The sequence below is a fragment of the Heterocephalus glaber genome, unplaced genomic scaffold, assembly GCF_053883595.1.
Source record: "Heterocephalus glaber isolate CG9 unplaced genomic scaffold, H.glaber_assembly_v1.0 deba00001509, whole genome shotgun sequence".
Taxonomy (NCBI): Eukaryota; Metazoa; Chordata; class Mammalia; order Rodentia; family Bathyergidae; genus Heterocephalus; species Heterocephalus glaber.
The window spans coordinates 51,720,289-51,739,254 of NW_028258325.1; the positions used below are offsets into that span (position 1 = coordinate 51,720,289).

An 18,966-nucleotide genomic window follows, 5' to 3' on the forward strand; every position below is an offset into this window, starting at 1 on the left:
AATTCACTCCTTTAAAGTATGCACCTCAGTTCCTTCTTACACTTTCACAGGATTATGCACTCATCACCACTAACATTAGGATATTTTCATTTACCTAAAAAGAAACCTGTTTGTTTACTCCTGGATCATGTAATATTTCATGTTGATTAATGCATTTTTCTTTAAAATATTAAGTTGAGTGATAGAATTATTTCTAACCCTACCCCATTTCAAATATTGTTCTTAAGTAGTTCCAGTATTTCTCTCTTGAAAGTCTTGATCTGCTTTTGTTTTTGTTTAACATTTATTTTTTTCTCCTTAGGCATTTGCAGATTTTCCCATTACTGAATGACTTGTTTGCTTTGTATTTTAGTCATTCATTTGGAGACAGATGTCTCATTCTGGGTAGTCAGAAACCGACTATTCTTAAAATTGGTTCTGAATAGTCTCTCTTGACTTTGTTAAAGGTTTGGCCATCGCTGCTTTAATTTCCTGCACTATACCTAGAAGTCTTAATTACTGGCTGTATTACTTTGTAGGAATAGGCTAATTTATTTCCCAGGCACTCACTTAAACAAACCTTAATAGTTCAGTTTTGGAATGATTTTTTTCCATCCTAAAGGAGAGAGAAACAGATACTATAAAAAAAAGGGAGGATAGGTAAAAGAGAGATTAGAATAGGGGAATTTTCATTAAAATTCTATCAAAAGCAGGCATAAAACATTTTAATATGTTTACGTATTTTTAAAAAGTTGTCCACAGAGATGCCTTCAGAATACATGGGAAAAATGTTTAACTTCTGGAATTTTTGGAATTCATCCCACTGTCAATACAGTGATATTCTGATGCTTTACTCATTAAAGAAACAGGTATTGAGAAGGGAAAAATTATTCATTCACTGGTAATTATTGGAGAAGCTGGAATAAACTGTCCTTCTTCCACCAGGACTCAATCAATATCTTGTCAAAGAAAAATATAAACAATAATTTTTCACACAACACATAGGATTTCTGCATACAGAATTACTTATTCTGGTCCTAAATGTTTTATCTGTCTTTGTTGTTCTATTTTACGACTGTGGTTGATTCCTGCTATTTGTTCTCACATGGTCTTTCCTAGGCACTGCTCACCAAAAAACTCTTCTTTTTATGTAACTCTACTGTTTTGTTGTTTGATAATGTTGCTGTCCTATGTGCTATGTGGATTCTTTTTGTAACTAAAAATATAAACTAACATTAGCCAGAACTCTGAGAAATATTGTCAGCTATTTTCTATAAATTCCTTTTTCCATTTTCTTTTATTATGAATTTTATTGGTATATTTTAGGTATACAATATAATGACATTTATCATTGGAAATTTGCACCTTCACATAATCTCTCTTGGTTCTTATTTTTTCCCCATTCCCCCACCCTCCCTTCAACCCCTCCATCCCTCCTTTTTACAAAGACTTTGTTTCCATTTTTGCATTTTCTCATATTAATTCCATTCCCTTCTTTCCTTTCCCCTACCTTTCCCACTGCCCCTTTGCCCCTTTTTTTCCTATTTCACGTTATCTATTATATCTTTAGTTCTTATTTACACTTGCACTTTCTCACATTAGAAAACTATTTGGTATTTACACATGTGTGTCCTATTTATTTCACTTAAGAGTATCTCCTCAACTGTGCATGCATTTAGCTATAAATGTCTCTAATTTCCATTCTGTATGGCTGAGTGGTACTCCATTTTATAAAAAATCCATATGTTATTTATCCACTCTCCAGTTGATGGGCAATTGGTCTGCTTCCAAGATTTAGCTATTACAAATTGTGCTGCTATTAACATGGTGCACATATATCACTGTGGTATGATACTTTTAATTGTTTGGGGAAGATACCCAGCAGGGGAATAGCTGGGTCAAATGGGACATCCAGTCCTAGTTCTTTGCGGATTCTCCATACTGATTTCCACAGTGGTTGCACCAGTCTACACTCCCACCAGCAGTGGAGCAGTGTTCCTCTTTCCCCACAGCCCCGCCAGCATATGTTATTGGGTGATTTCATGACGGCAGTCATTCCTTCTGAGGTGAGGTGGAATCTCAGCCTTGTTTTCTTTGACATCTCTTGAATGACCAGTGATGCTGAACATTTTTTCATGTATTTATTTGCTATTTCTAGTTCTTTGTCTGAGAAATGTCTGTTCATTTCAGATGCCCATTTTTGGATTGGGTCTTTAAATTTGGGAGGATTGATTTTTTTTAAGTTTTTATGCATTCTAGATAATAGATCTTTGTCTAAGGAGCACCAGGTGAAATATTTTCCCACATTGTGGGTTGTCTCTTCACACTGTTGGTGGTTTCTCTTGCTGTGCAGAAGCTTTTTAATAAGAAGAGAACCCACTTACTGATAGTTTGTGCTAGTTCACGGGCAACTGAGGTTTTGTTCATAAAATCTTTCCTACACCAATGTCTTCAAGAGTTCTACCTAACTTCTCTTCCAGCTGGTTTAGTGTTTCTATTTTAATATTTAGATCTTTAATCCATCTCAATTTTAGTTTAGTGCATGGTGAGAAATGTACTTCTAGTTTTAATCTTTGGCAAGTTGAAACCAAATTTTTTCAGCACCATTTATTAAAGAGGCTATCTTTCCTCCAGTGAGGGTGTTTGGCTCCTTTGTTGAAGATGAGGTGGCTGAGTGTGCCTGGAGTTGTTTCTGCATCTTCTAATCTGTTCAACTGGTCCTCAGGTTTGTTTCTTTATCAGTACCATGCTGTTTTTATCACAGTAGCTTTGTAGTAAAGTTTCAAGTTGGGGGTTCTGATACCCCCTGCAATGTCTCTGTTATCTAGAATTGCTTTTGCAATTCTAGGTCTCTTCTTGTTCCAAATGAATTTTTGGATTGTTTTCTCCAGGTCTGTGAAGTATGCTCCTGGGATTTCAATTGGGATTGCATTGAATCTATATAGCAGTTTTGGAAGTATGGCCATTTTCGCTATGTTTATTCTTCCTACCCAGGAGCAAGGGCTGTCTTTACATTTTCTGACATCATCTCCAATCTCTCTTTTCAGAGTCCTATAGTTTTCAGAGAAGAGGGCTTTGATTTCTTTTGTTAGGTTAATTCCTAGGTATTTCAGTTTTTTGGATGCTATTGTCAAAGGAATTATTTGCCCTATTTCTCTCTCAGTGAATTTGTTGTTTGTGTATACAAAAGCTATTGATTTTTTTGTATTGACCTTGTATCCAGCTACTTTGTTGAATTTGGTTATTAAGCCTAGAAGACTTTTGGTGGCATTCTTGGGGTATTCTGTATAGAGTATCATGTCATCTGCAAATAATGACAATTGGATTTCTTCATTTCCTATCTTTATTTCTTTTATTTCTTTCTCTTGTCTAATTGCTGTGGCTAATATTTCCAAAACTATATTGAACAGGAGTGGTGATAGCGGACATCCTTGTCTTGCTCCTGATTTTAGTGGGAAGGATTTCAGGTTTTGACCATTTTTTATGATATTAGCTGTTGGTTTTTCATAGATGGCTTTTATCCGATTGAGGTAGAGACCGTCTAGTCCAATTTTTTTGTAAGGTTTTTATCAAAAATGAGTGTTGGATTTTGTCAAATGCTTTTTCTGCATCAATTGAGATGATCATATGGTTTTTGTGTTTGGCTCTATTGATATAATGTATTACACTGATTGATTTGCATATGTTGAACCATCCCTGCATCCCTGAGATGAATCCCACTTGATCAGGGTGTATGATCTTCTTGATGATCTTCTGCATTCTATTTGCCATTATCTTACTAAGGATTTTTGCATTTATGTTCATTACTGAGATTGGCCAATAGTTCTCTTTTTCCGTTGGGTCTTTTTCTGCTTTGGGCATCAAGGTGATGCTTGGTTCCAGGAATGAATTTGGGAGTATTGCTTCCCTTCCAATATCATTGAAGAGTTTAAACAGTAGTGTCAATAGTTCCTTTCTAACTGTCTTGTAGAATTCAGCAGGGAAGCCATCAGGACCTGGACTTTTCTTAGTTGGTAATTATGTTTTCAATTTCATTGGTTGATATTGGGTTGTTTAGAATTTTTAGGTCTTCTTCATTCAGCTTTGGTAATTCATACTTATCTAGGAATCTGTCCCTTTCTTCTGTTTTCCATCTTATTGGCATATAGGTTCTCAAAGTAGGTATTGATGATCCTGTGGATTCCTGCTGGGTCCATTGCAATTTCATCCTTTATATACCTAATTGCATGGATTTGGGCCTTTTCTTTCCTTTTTCTGATAAGGTTGGCTAAGGTTTTGTCAATTTTGTTTATTCTTTTGAAGAACCAACGCTTGGGTTCATTGATTTTTTTGTATCGTTGTCTTAGTTTCCATTGCATTGATTTCTCCTCTGATCTTTATAATTTCCTCCCTTGTATGAGCTTTGGGTTTGCCCTGCTCTTCTTTTTCTAGAAGATTGAGGTTCAGCATCAGGTTGTGTAATTGGGCTCACTCTGTTTTCCTAATATGAGTATTCACTGCTATGAATTTCCCCCATAAGACTTCTTTCATTGTGTCCCATAGATTCTGATATGTTGTATTGTCATTGCCATTTTATTGTAGGAACTATGATTTCTTTTTAAATTTCCTCTGTTACCCATTGGTTATTCAGAAGTGTATTGTTCAATTTCCATGCATTTATGAAATTCTTATGGTTTCTTTTGCTATTGATCTCCAATTTCATTGCACTATGATCTGATAATATACAGGGAATACCTTCAGTTCTTTTGCTCTTACTTAAACATGTTCTATGAGCGAGTATGTTGTGTATTTTGGAGAATGACCTGTGTGCAGCTTAAAAGAATGCGTATTCTGATTTTGTTGGGTGGAACACTTTGTAAACATCTATTAAGTTAATTTGTTGAAGAGTTTGATTGAGTTCTAGTATTTCATTGCTTGTTTTTTGTGTAGTTGGTCTATTTGTGACAGTGGGGTATTCAAGTCCCCCACTACTATTGTATTAGTGCTTATTTGATTTTTCATGTCCATTAGTATTTGTTTTATATAGTCAGATGAAATAGTGTTTGGTGCATAGACGTTTATGATTGTCATCTCTTCCTGTTGGATTGTTCCCTTTAGAAGGAAGTAGTGTCCTTCTTTGTCTCTCTTAATCAGTGTTGGTTTGAAATCCACTTGCTCTGCAAAGAGGATAGCTACTCCTGCTTTTTTTCAGGTTCCTGTTGCATGGAGTATTCTTTTCCAACCTTTACCTTTCAGTCTATTAGTTTTGTTTTTAATTAAGTGTGTTTCTCATTAGACATAGCAATTAGAAAAGAGAAAGAAATAAAAGGAATAAAGATAGGAAAGGAAGAAGTGAAACTGTCCTTATTTGCTGATTATATGATACTTTACATAGAAGATCCAAAAAACTCAGTCAAAAGTCTTCTAGACCTAATTGACAGATTCCGTAGAGTAGCTGGATACAAGGTCAACACTCAAAAAACAATAGCCTTCTTATATGCAAATAGCAGACCCATTGAGAGAGAAATTTGGGAAATAATTCCTTTTACAATAGCGTCTGAAAAAATGAAATATCTAGGACTCAACCTAACAAAGGAAGCAAAAGACCTCTACACTGAAATCTACAGCATTCTGAAGAAGGAGATCAAAGAGGATATAAGAAAATGGAAAGACATCCCTTGTTCCTGCATAGGAAGAACCAATATAGTGAAAATGGCCATACTTCCAAAACTACTATATAGATTTAATCCAATGCCAATTGAAATTCCAACAATATACTTCATAGAACTAGAGAAAAAAATCCAAAAATTCATTTGAAACCAGAAGAAGCCTAGAAGAGCAAAAGCAATTCTAGGCAACAGAGACATGGCTGGGGGTATCACAATCCCCAACTTGAAACTATACTACAAAGCTACTGTGATAAAATCAGCATGGTACTGGCAAAGAAACAGACCTGAACATCAGTGGAATAGATTAGAAGATGCAGAAACAACTCCAGACATACTCAACCACCTAATCTTTGACAAAGGAGCCATCCACCCTCATTGGAGGAAAGAAAGTCTATTTAATAAATGGTGTTGGAAAAACAGGATTTCAACCTGCCAAAGTTAAAACTAGATCCATACCTATCACTGTGCACTAAACTAAGATTGAAGTGGATTAAAGATCTAAATATTAAGACAGAAACACTAAACTTGCTGGAAGATAAGTTAGGTAGAACTCTTGATGACATTGGTGTAGGAAAAGACTTTATGAACAAATCTTCAGTAGCATGGGAGCTAGCACAAAGAATCAACAACTAGGATCTCATTTTATTAAAAAGCTTCTGCACTGCTAGAGAAACTACCAACAAAGCTAAGAGACAACCTACAATGTGGGAAAAAAATTTTAGCAGCTGTACCTCAGACAAAGGTCTACTATCAAGAATATATAAAGAACTGAAAAAAATCAGACCCTCCAAATTCAAAGACCCAATTCAAAAATGGGCATCCAAACTGAACAGACATTTCACAGACAAAGAAGTAAAAACAGCAAATAAATATATGAAAAAATGTTCAACATCACTGGTCATTTGAGAGATGAAGATGAAAACAACACTGAGATTCCACCTCACCCCAGAAAGAATGTCTGCTATCAAGAAGTCAACCAATAACAAATGCTGGCAGGGGTGTGGAGAGAAAGGAACCCTTCTCCACTATTAGTGGGAATGTAGACTGGTGCAACCACTGTGGAAATCAGTATGGAGATACCTCAAAGTACTAGGACTACAGGTCCCATTTGACCCAGCTATTCCCCTACTGGGAATCTTCCCCAAAGAATTAAAAGAATCATACCACAGCAATATATGTGCACCTATGTTTATAGCGGCACAGTTTGTAATAGCTAAAGCTTAGAAATAGCCCAAGTGCCCATTGACTGGAAAGTGGATAAAGAAAATGTGGGTTTTTTTTAACAAAATGGAGTACTCCTCAGCCATAAAGAATGAGAACCTGGAGATATTTATAGCTAAATGAGTGCATATTGAGGCCATTTTCTTTAGTGAAATAAGCAGGACACACATGTGTAAATACCAAATAGTTTCTCTAGTGTGAGAAAATGAAAGTGTAAATAAGAATGAAAATGATTAAAATGAATAATTGATAATTTGAAATAGGGAAAGGTCCAAGGTTTGAGGGTGGCAGGAGGGAAAGGGGAAAGGGAAGAAGGGAAAGGAAAAATTATGCAAAAGAAAGAAAAATGGAATCAAAGTCTGTGTAAATAGGGAAGGGCAGTGGGGGTGAAGCTTGCACAGGCAATGGGAGAAAAAAATTAAAAGTAAGATACATCATATTCAGGTACAAACACCCGATGATAAATGTAAATGTATTGTATACCTAAAATGTACCAATAAATATATAAATAAAAAAAATTAAGTGTGCTTCTTGTATGCAGCATATTTTTGAATCTTGCTTCTTGACTCATTCTGCCCATCTGATTCTTCTGATTGGTTGAATTGAGACCATTAACATTGATGATTATAACTGATTTGTATTGACTTATCATTGTCATGACTTTTTCTTTTTGTTGGATTCTCCCCCTTTGCTTTAATTTCTTGTTGTGCCTGATGGATTCATTCTGCTGTGCTTTCTGGGGTTGTGATCTTTGACTTTTCCTTGGATATTGTCTAAAAGTTTTTGGAGTGCTGGTTTGATATTCATGAAGTTCCTCAGGTGCTCTTGGTCATGAAAGTATCTCATTTCTCCATCAATTTTGAAAGATAGTTTTCTGGGGTACATCAATCTGGGTTGTAGGCTGTTTTCCTTTAGGGCTGGGAATAAGTCACTCAAAGCTCATCTTGCCTTAAGAGTTTGCATTGTGAAGTCTGCTGTGATTCTAATGGGCTTTCCTTTGTATGTGATTTGTTTCTTTTCTCTAACTGCTTGTAGAACTTTCTTCTGTTGGGTTTCTGGAATCTTAACTATTATATGACTATGTGTAGATTGTTTTTGGTTATGTCTGGTTGGAGTCCTATGTGCCTTATTTATCTTTATGTCAAGTTCTTTTTCTCTGCTTGGGAAGTTTTCTGGCATCACTTCTGTGAACAGTTTTTTTTTTATGTCATCTGCACTCTCTCCTGTTTCTTCGTTGACTCCAATCAGTCTTATGTTATTCTTCTTTGCATCGTCTAGCAGCTGCTGGATTGATTTTTCATGGTCCCTTACTATTTTAAAGAAATTTTTCTTTTCCTGTTCATTCATCTTCTATAGCTGAAATTCTGTCCTCACATTGACTCATTCTGCTGCATAAACTTTCAGTGGTGTTTTTAATCTCCTGGAAATCTGTTTGTATCTGTTTTATGGATTCCATTTGTTTCCTATGTTGTGATTCCATCATGTTTCTCAGCTCCTCTATTTTTTTGTATGTGTCCTCTGTAGATTTATTAATCATGTCTTGCATTATGGGTACAATCTTTGCTGTTATCTGAGAAATTATTTCTGATTTCATTTTTTCCCCGATCCTCTTTTGTTGCTAGTTCAGGGAGTTCAGGTTGTTGAGTATCAGATTGTTCCATCTCGTTTCCCTCTGGGGTGGCCTTACGTGATCTGCAAGTCTGGTTTTGAAACTTGTGTAGGTGTCTTCTCATTTCAGCAGGGGTGGAGAGGCTGAGGAGGGTTGTTTGTGCTGCTGGCGACCTCATGGCTCACCTCCTGGTTGCTGGGGGCAATGGTATGGCGGCCCAGAAGGCTTCTCCTCATCACTGGGGGCTTCTCTGCTTCTTGTCACTAGGGGCAGTGGTATGCCAGCCCAGAATGCTCACCTCCTCCTCGGCGCTGGGGGCGGCTCTCTATTTTCTGTAAATTCTTATGAAGTTCAAAATAGGAAGTGTTTATGTCTTAAAGTTTTTTAACTTATTTTTGGAACTGCATGATTTCTACATTTTATCTTCTCAGTCTCACCTACTTAGAATATATCTAGAATAAAATTACTTAGTATATATTGCAGTAATTCTGATGTTAGGCATTTTTCCATTTTCTTTCTTCTTACTTTGATGAATCATTTCATTTTACTGATAGTGAAGTTTTATATTTGAGGCCTTTGATAATAACAATAATAACTTGGATTTCTAAACAGTAGACAGTGATAAAAATGGGAAGAGATAAAGTTAGAGATAAAATTATTTGATAAGGTAAATAAATGTTATTTTGATACAGATAGAGGTAACTATGATATTCCATCTGGCTGATGGATTATTTTATGATTTTCATGAAGTATTATTAGGACTGTTGAATTTATTATTATGTAGAAAACATACACAGAAAGCAAACATAATTTGATTTTGAGATGTTCAGTTTGTCTTCAACTTGCAGTGCTTGCAAGAGTGTCATTTTCTAATGTTTAAAAATTCATATTGTCTGATACACAACTAATAATGTACTTAAAATAATAGTTGGACATAATGTGACATTTAAAATTCTACTTAAATGAACAAAATTCTTTTTTGTAAATAGCTCTGCTAGGGGATCACAAATCTGTTAATTGCATAATTAATAATGAATAATTGTTTCATTTTTGTATCTAGGTTTGTATTTTCTCTTCATTTCTCACACATTCATACAGACATTTAGTGAAGCCATTCAATGGAATATCCTCAGTAGGTGTTTATAGCAAAAGTTGACATTGACTTTATAATAAATCAGGCCAGACTCTTTTGGATATTCATTGCTAAGTATTTTGGTTTTATAACCTGAAACTAATCAATTCACTTAAACTTTAATTACCTTAATGTTACCCAAAAATGCAAGCCTATTACAATTAATTTTTATTTAAATTAAAAATCAAATTAGTAATTTATAGCACTTTCCTCATAATTTCATGCCTACAACTGAAAAAGCAGTGGGTACCATTGTTAGTGGATTGGAGAAAGAGAAAATGAATGGCAGTCAGGAGTAAGGACAGCACTGGGCAAGGTTAAAGCTCAGAGAATAATCTAAGAGATAAAGTATGGGCTAGAAAATTGATAAGGTGTTTCTAAAAGATAGAGATTAAGTCATAAACATTTCTGACCAATAAGAAATCCTGGAGTACTACAAGAATAGCCAAGCTCTTAAAAATAATTGGAATCAAATTTTGTGATCTGAAACTTCTTATAAATCATCTATGAAATCATACGTTTGTCTTCCCAGCTGGCTAGATTAAAAGAAACTCTGAATAGAGTGTTCTTTGTTAGTCTTAAGACTCCAAATTCTTTTATTTTCACTTCATCAGCCAACCAGCATAAGCATTTGAGTAGAGAAGTGGTTATTGTTATTTTTTACAAAATACTATATTGTAGTGTTATTCAAAAGACAGACAAATCAAGAAACATTAAATTTGACATGTAATAAAATATGTACAGAATTTTTTAATGTTTTTTCATCTAAACAATTAAACCTACTCAAATAAAATTGTATTTTGTTATGGAGTATTTCTCAAGCCATTATTATATGACATGTTATAATATTTCATTGACATTAAACAATCACTTTACTGTTTATATTATCACCAGGTATGTTCAACTATAGTTGCACCAGTGGATATAGTACTCATAATAAAAAATTATATTTGAAAGACATGTTGAAGTAATCAGTCAATATGTAAGTGAAGGGTACATGTGTATATTTGTATACTATAGTATTAAAACTCAAGACCATGTTTATGTCTAGGTGTATTAGAGATTAAGGATTTATTTTAATCATTATTTTATCACCCAGGATCTTTACTAGTGGACTTAACTGTCATCATATTTAAGAATTCTATGTTCAGCATAAATTTCATATTATCGAATTAGCCATACAAAAGAGGAGTGTTATTTCTAAAATGCAATGAAATATTTTACCTAAAATCAAATATTGGACATGAATTCTTGTTGGAACCAAAGCAGTATGCTAACTTCCACAGCTATCATTACACATCCAGTGATCAGTTAATATGTAATTACTTCATCCAATAATATGCCTACAACAAAAATATAATTGTAAAGGAATTGACTACCTAATGTATTTCTTGTTGCAATATATAATGCTGCAGTTAGCTACTTCAAAAGATAAACATTTAAAAATAGCCACCATATTGAACCAGCAGTTCTACTCCTAGATATTACCCAAGAAAAATAAAGCATAATTTTTTTTTTTTTTTTTGGTACCGGGGATCAAATTCGAGCCCTTGTGCTTGCAAGGCAAGCAGCAAAACCACTGAGCTAAATCCCTGGCCCTAAAGCATAATTTTTTATAAAAAATGTATAGTAATGTTAATAGTAGCAATGTTTATGTTAGCCAAAAAATAGAAGCATGCAATGTCCATTAACTGATGAAATAAATAAAATGGGATATATTTATATGATAGATTAAAATAAGGTAGTAAAACATGGTAAAATTTAGATAATGAAATATTATGTTAAATGAAAGAAGTCAATCCCAAAAGTTACATGTTCTATGTTCCCATTCATATGAAATACCCAGAAGAGGAAGATTTTTAGCACAGGAAGTACTGGGGTTGCTGCACAGCAGTGAGAGCATGGATGCACCTTTGTGGGGCGGGAGGAAGACAGACAAGGGGCTGACTTAATAAGAACAGGCATTCATTTTGGTGTAATAGAAAGGTAAAACTAGGTTATGTTGATTGTTTCACAACTCTTAAGTGTACTCAAGGCAATTCAACTCTATATTTTAAATGAGTGCTTCATACAAATTGTATTGCAGTAAAGCTAGTTAATAATACTAAAATTTTCATTAATATCAAGAGATGATCTGACATTTGAAAAGATTTGATATTTTTACTTTAGACATTTCCATAATCTGTGCTTTATATGAAGCATATACATTTCTCATCTGTTGATTGAGAATTTATGATTAAGCTATATCTTTATTGGTTTATTACATAAATTTTTATTTTCTTCCTGAAGCATCCATAGCCATAGGGATTTTGGAATCAAGTAGACTAGAATTAATGCTGGTCGCCCTGAATTTCACTTTCTTATTCTGTAAAGTGGGGTTTATAATAAGGATCTTTCAAGACTGTTGTAAAGTTTGAAACTGTGTTAATATATAAAAAATACATATATGTATATGTGTGTGCATGTATAATGTATGTAAGTGTTACACGTATAAATTATGTGGCACATATAGGCATTTATTAAATTGCAACTATTATTATTGGTTCTAATATTTGGCTGATACAAATGAAAAAATACAAACTTTATCAGCAACACTTTAAAATTATAAACTAAATTATATTAATAAGCATCCAAGTTTTTTAGTAATGGTTTCAATTCTTGTATCATTTTGTATTCACTTCTGAAAGATTGGATTATGGCAATTATGCCAACATGTATTAATAAATTATAGCAAATAGTACCATTCTTGCTTTTGTAGTCCCTCATAAGAAGATGTATTTTGCTGGAAACATGGTGAAACACTTTTAAAAAATGATATGTTGTGGATATAAAGGCAATATAACTTACATATGATATACTATGGCTAGTTTTTTATTCTAAGCACTATTGCTATTTTATATTACTTCAGAAACCTTTGCTGAATAGGTAGATATCTGCTTTGATATAAATGAATTAAACCAGCAACAAAATTCAATGTCCCAAGTCATTTTAATGATTATACATTGAAGACTTTGAATAAGAAACTATGTTTTGGTAATGTTATTGGTATCTAAAAACAGTGTAAAACATGATTTGGGTGACATTTATGTATGTTGGATAGTTAACCTTATTTTTATAAAAACAGAATTATGCCATTGCAAATGACTCATGACAATAAAATGGTAAGTAGTTTAGCAGAAGAGCATAAACCTTAAAAGTATTGTTTTCTGTTCTCCCACTTTGAGAAATGAATTTGTCTCAGTTTGAAATATTAACTTGCTTCATTTTTCTCTTTTTTTCTGAATAAAAATGAAGGTAGTTCTTGTTGGATAGTAACTGACTTTTCATGGAGAGGATGATATTGATATGAACACTTTTATTATTAATTTCAATGAGGCGTCTTCTATTTAAAAATAGAACTATTCTGGAGGAGAATAATAATTTATCCCTCTGGCTTACCGCTAGTTCTATTGAGTGTTCAGACCAATAAACTTAAAAGTAATTCAGTAAGACTTAATTATGTATCATATAACAGTATGTAACTCTTATTGTTTGAAAAATATATTACAAAAATAGAAATTAAAAGGCACCTCTGTGTCACCTAAGTAAAATAAAAGACAAGTAAATTCTGTAGTATATGACAAGCGATCCTATTAATTCCAGACTATTGTTATGGAAACGATTTCAGTATTCAAGTAGAGATGTAGTGTGCTCAAGATACACTTACTTTTCAATTTTGTGTCAGTTAATTTTGCTATAGTAATTCTATAAAGTTAACACAGAAAGTTATATACATTATGATTGAATTTGATTTTTTAAGATAATTGCAAATTTAAACAGGATTGCCTATCAAAATTCTAATTTCACAAGTTAAAGATTGCTTTGTGGAAGAAGTCAATTTTATAATAAATGGTATTCTTCAATTGCTATTTGGCCAAGCAAGGCAAACTTTATAATTTTTGTGTGATAAAATTGTTCCTCTAGCATTTGTCTTACTCATCTGACCCTGTTGCCTCTTAACCAGTAGTTGTGAATTGTATACAAAAGATATGAAGTGGCCAAATTTCTAGAATAGGATGAAGTGTCCTTACATATACACCCCACATAATATCTTCTTCATTTTTTTTTGCACTTTATTAAATTCTTTTATTGGTACATTGTAGGTGTACAACACAATTACATTTCTCATTGGGAACTGTACCTTTACATAATGCATCTTGGTTCTTATATCTTCATGTTAAAGCCAAAGTGAATCGTTTCAACATTGGCACAGTGAATTGAGGTGGGAATCATGCAAATTTTTAAGACAGGTAATAGGAAATAGATGAAATACACACAGCTTTGAGAAAGCCAGCTTGCGGGCAAAAACAACAGCAGGTGGGGCCAGATGGCAATCAGATTAGAACCCACATTCCTGCTACAGAACCTTCCAGAAGAGAATGAGGCCCAGACAGTGCTCATGGAGAGATGATCTACTTAGTAAATTGTTTCATGCTGCCTCATTCACTGTTTACTTCTGAAAGGAATTTAAGTCTGTTCCACCAAAAAGATATTGAAGAATTTTCTTAAAGAATAAAAATAATTTCCAATTTCCCTTTCATATTTAGAGGAAAAAAATTATACCAAAAGCACACTTCCAAAGAAAGCATTTGCTAAACTGAGGTTATTTGCAAAAAAATAAAGCTTTGTAATGCTTAAATTTAATGACATTATTTTATTTAAACTCAATATTTTATGACATAAAAGTTTTGTAATTCTCTAAGTTAATTAATGTTTTTTTGTATGAGATCTTAATCTGTAAAATAACATTTTTTCAGAAGATCTGGAAGCAAGTTTTCTATAAAAAGAATTTGCTGAAAATGTGCAATAGTTCTCAGGTTGCCTCTAACTTGTTTGACCTACAAACCAGAGTTATACCATTAACAATCATTCTTAAATGTATAATTAGTATAGTATTATGTTAGTGTAATTTCAGCAACATCCTGTGCTGAGTGTGTGTGTGTCTGTGTGTGTGTGCATGTGTTCATGTCTGTTCTAATCTGAAAAATTGTCCCTGAATTGTCCTTTATTGTTTTTACCCTCAGGGAAAATACAGTGTTTGTTGAGAACCCTGAGCTACCCGTTAAATTTTCCCGTTCACTTCAATCACTTACATATACACACAAACCCCTTTATTAAGGTGGTGGTAAACTAGACTGTGGTAAGAATGAAAATAATTTTCATATGTTAACTTTGAGTTTCCTGGTTTGTTTCTGCTTGTGGGCAGTACCACACTTCTAGCTGCTCTGAACAGTGTTATTGAACAGCACAGCAATAGGATAGATACTCATTCAAACAAATAAATATCTAGTAACTGAAGCATTGATTGCTTCAATAATAACATCTTCGTAAGCATTTTTATTTTTAATAAAAAGAAATGATCTTATTCATATAAAAATATGAAGTCAATCTCTTACCTATTGTACTTTATTGAAATTAGTTTACATGTATTTAACTTAATAAAAGACAAGATGCTGTTTTAAAGTTGATTTTTTAAAGGATTTTTTCATGTGAAATCTAGCTTTTAAACTTTTTTGAAAAATTTGCAAGTTACAGAAAGTGAGAACAAAATGAAACCATAATAAAAATCACTACCTCATTACTCAAATATTAAAACTACTATTATTTTGACATTTTAAATTCCAGTAATTGTTGAAACAAACACATAGCTCTTTCGGTCAAATTCCAATCCTTTTCTTTCTCATGTGAGAGCAAACTCTAACATGAGGTTGATTTTTTTTTTTCTTTTCCATTAAAAACTAAATATATATGTATTTATCAAAGATACACAGCATTAAGTATATAGAAATTATGTTTGTGTTTATACAAGTAATATATATAACATCTATTATAGGTGTGTATTTAATATATATGTAGGTAGATGCTTAACCTGACTTTTTCATTCAACTTTTATTTATCTGATTGATGTATGTCTATTTATTCTTTTTTTAAACTATTTTATATTTTATCAAAAAATAGAAAAATATTTTTAATCAATTTCTTTATTGATTTGTATTTATAGATTTATTTCTTAATAGTTTCATTTGTATTCCATTATTACTTAGGTTTAAATAACATTTGCATAATCACTGGAATATTTAAATCCTTAACATTTGCAAGTTTAGAACACACATCAAAACACTCTTGAATATTTACTACTAAAGATCTTTCTGTTTAATTATGCCTCAAATACAGCAAAATGACAAATAATTCAAGATATTATTTTTAACATCAAATATAATTTGTTCAGAATTTACATTAATCTTTCTCATAACTAGTCAGTTCCATTTTGTCTTCCTGTCATACTGAAGAATGAAAATGTAATTTCCCAGAGGCTTTAAGAATTGGGGAAGTATTAAATGTGGCTGAAATTAAGTGATTAATAATTTACTTTTAGGTCATGAATCAACTTCATGGGATGCTAAGGATCATTTGCAACCCCAGAAGTATGAACAGTAACAATGCACTTTTTAAGAGCTCTCAAAGGTTGGTTGCCCAACCTAATTAAACTTCAATCTCCTGATACCAAATTTATTTCTTCTTTGTACTGAATTTCCTCAGATCTTGACAGGAAAATGTCACTCTGCCGGACAGCTGATAGACAGGTTATGTACCACTGTAATTGGAGAGAAAAGGATAGCTTAAAACTCTGCAATTTAATGGTTCTGTGTATGGCTTTTTCTTTCCTTTTTCTTTCTTTCTTTTTTTTTATAAGGTTTCTAAGGACATACACAAAAGGCCTTAGCAAATAGGCCCAGTGCCATTTTCTCCCTGCTTCCTCCAGGGGTAATTATCTTACTCCATCAATAGTGCTGTCAGAAATCAGGCACATAATTCAGCATTTAAATGAACAAGCAATGTAATATTTCCTGTCTCCCAGTGGAATGCTTTGCAGCTCACATTCTTCTCTGTCACTCTCTTACTCTTGATGTATGTCCCATGCCCAGTCCTTGAATGCCTTCTCTCCCTTGTGTTTCATTGCAGATGTTGGCTCCGACTTGACACCTACTTCATTTGGAGTTTTATAGGACCAGCGACCTTGATAATTATGGTGAGAACTCCTAATTAACTTTGTGTTTCCCAGGTCAACAAATAAAACTTTCACTATCCCTGCACTAAATTTATTTAATTTACATAGGTTAATTTGGAGAAAGCATGTACTTATTTGACCCTACATAACTCAAGCAATTAGACATTCATTCTAGTCTACTCTTATATGGTAAAATAGTTCATCAGAACCTGTGGGAAAAGAAAACATGTGGTTGGAAGATTTTATGCATGGGGATTGGGGAGTTCAATGTAACATAATCCTTTTGGTTGTGTAGATAATTTGAACAGTGATGACTATAACTGAGACAAACAGTGTATTTCCATTCTTTTTCTTTGGGATTATTTCATTGGAGATTGGACAGGTGAGAAAATACCTGATTGTTCCTTCTACTTTTGTGTCTTACATGAATATTTAAAAATAAAGATTTTACTCCAGATAGCACAACTAAATTGGACATATATTCCAGAATCATGCTTTCTTTTTCATTTTTAAATGCATAATATCTTGATTTCCAGTATTATACTAATTAAAACAAAATTATTAGTATCATTGTTTACAGAAACACAAAGTTGGTATTCATTGGAATAAAATGTTTGCCCCTTGACTTTGAATAAAAGACAGGGCTATAATTTCTTACCTGAAACACATTGAGGCATATATATTTTGGAATTCAGCAATGTTTCAGACTTTGGAAACACAATATGGTACAGGTATTACATATAAAATAATACCCATACAGTAGTGGGAAACAGTTGCCCAAAATGAAACATATCAACTTATACTGACAGCAGGGACCAAGCAGCACTCTCCAATCAAATAGGAATATTTCAGCAGAAAAAGAAACAGAAAAGAAGCAAAAGCAAGGATAGTAATGACTATTGATAGCCTTATGGCAATATTAATCAGGTTTTCTCACCAAATGGAAAATGGATTCAGTTTAGAATAGACATTTCAGCCACCTAAACTTTTACTTTTGAGTTCTTTTAGATAAGGAGATGATTCATTAAAAATCCTGAAGCTGTATTAGAGAGAATTTCAGTGCGGCTTTTAATTGGATTTTTCTAGCCTCCACCAGTCCCAAGTTATGGAGTAGATAAGCCGGTCAAGTAGAAAAGGACAGTTCAGTATGTGCTTTTCTGAAGTGTTTAAATGGAAGCTGCATTGGTGATGTACACTTAAGTATCTTGTTTTAAGTCATGTGCTTCTTCGGCTTTCAGTGATACACTATCATGAGGGTTCCCTCCATTTGTATCTTAGTTGTCACATCAGAATTTCACCAGCATATTCCAATTTTTTTGAATAAGCTATGCAAAAATACATTGATTTTACATATTGTATTTTCATATTGTAAAATTTGAAAATGTATCCCTAAGTAATAAATTTGAAGAAATTTTGAGTACGGAAATAGTAACACACTTAGAATAAGTATTGTGTTTGTTTAGTTATTTTTTAAAAACATACATTGGGTTGTGAATCCTTTCAAAATTTCCACAGCATCATTTCACCTGCTGCTAATATTGTATTTGTGTGTATTCAGCATAGCAGTGCTCTGCTATTTAGTGGAATCCACATTCCCAAAATAGACTTCTTGCCTTTGCTAAAATACAGGGCAGTTATCTATGATCCAATTCCTTTAAGTATCCTAAAAGTTAATTTCCCAGAACACTTCACTCGTTACACAGAATAGACTTGGTTTTTTGTTTTGTTTTGTTTTTTCCTACTGTGATTATGCATAACATACTTTTTACATTCCAGCTTAATGTAATCTTCCTGGGAATTGCTTTATATAAAATGTTTCATCATACTGCCATACTGAAACCTGAATCAGGCTGTCTTGATAATATCAAGTAAGTGATTTTTCATTTTTGTTTTCTATAGATTTCATTGTAATAGTACTCTTAACTTTTTATTTTTATTATATCAAAATAGTATGATAAAATGTTATCAGTGATCATTATACTGTCTTTGCTGTAAAAGGTTATTTATGAATTAGGTGACTTGATCAGGCTGAAAATAAGTATAATGAAGCTTTCCAAATATACTTTCCCCCAAACCCTAATTTAAAGTATAGTAAGTTTTCAATATCAATATTTACCATGAAAACAAGTACAAATTTTCTGGATTAGGACAGACTTTATACCTCAGTCACTACATCAGTGCCCTACACTCTACTGCCTTCAAAACAGTATGGTGAGAGCCAGGTGGTACTTGCAAATACAAAAGGAGGCATTTGTTACCATAAGGAAAAAACCCTGAAATTACGAATCCAGGTGTATAAATAAGAGCTCTTATTTAGCTGACCTCTTTC

At 33.1% G+C, this 18,966-nt stretch overlaps 1 protein-coding gene across 30 annotated transcripts in view; it reads left to right on the top strand.

The window, feature by feature from the left end:
• The window catches only part of Adgrl3 (adhesion G protein-coupled receptor L3), an 878,168-nt gene that overhangs the window by 759,265 nt on the left and 99,937 nt on the right, over positions 1–18,966 (top strand). For all 30 annotated transcript variants that reach the window (XM_087187879.1, XM_004849675.4, XM_021262304.2 and 27 more), the window contains 2 exons: positions 16,592–16,658; positions 18,414–18,505. In XM_087187879.1, coding sequence (XP_087044005.1) covers positions 16,592–16,658; positions 18,414–18,505 — 159 coding nt within the window. The remainder of the gene's footprint in view (positions 1–16,591; positions 16,659–18,413; positions 18,506–18,966) is intronic.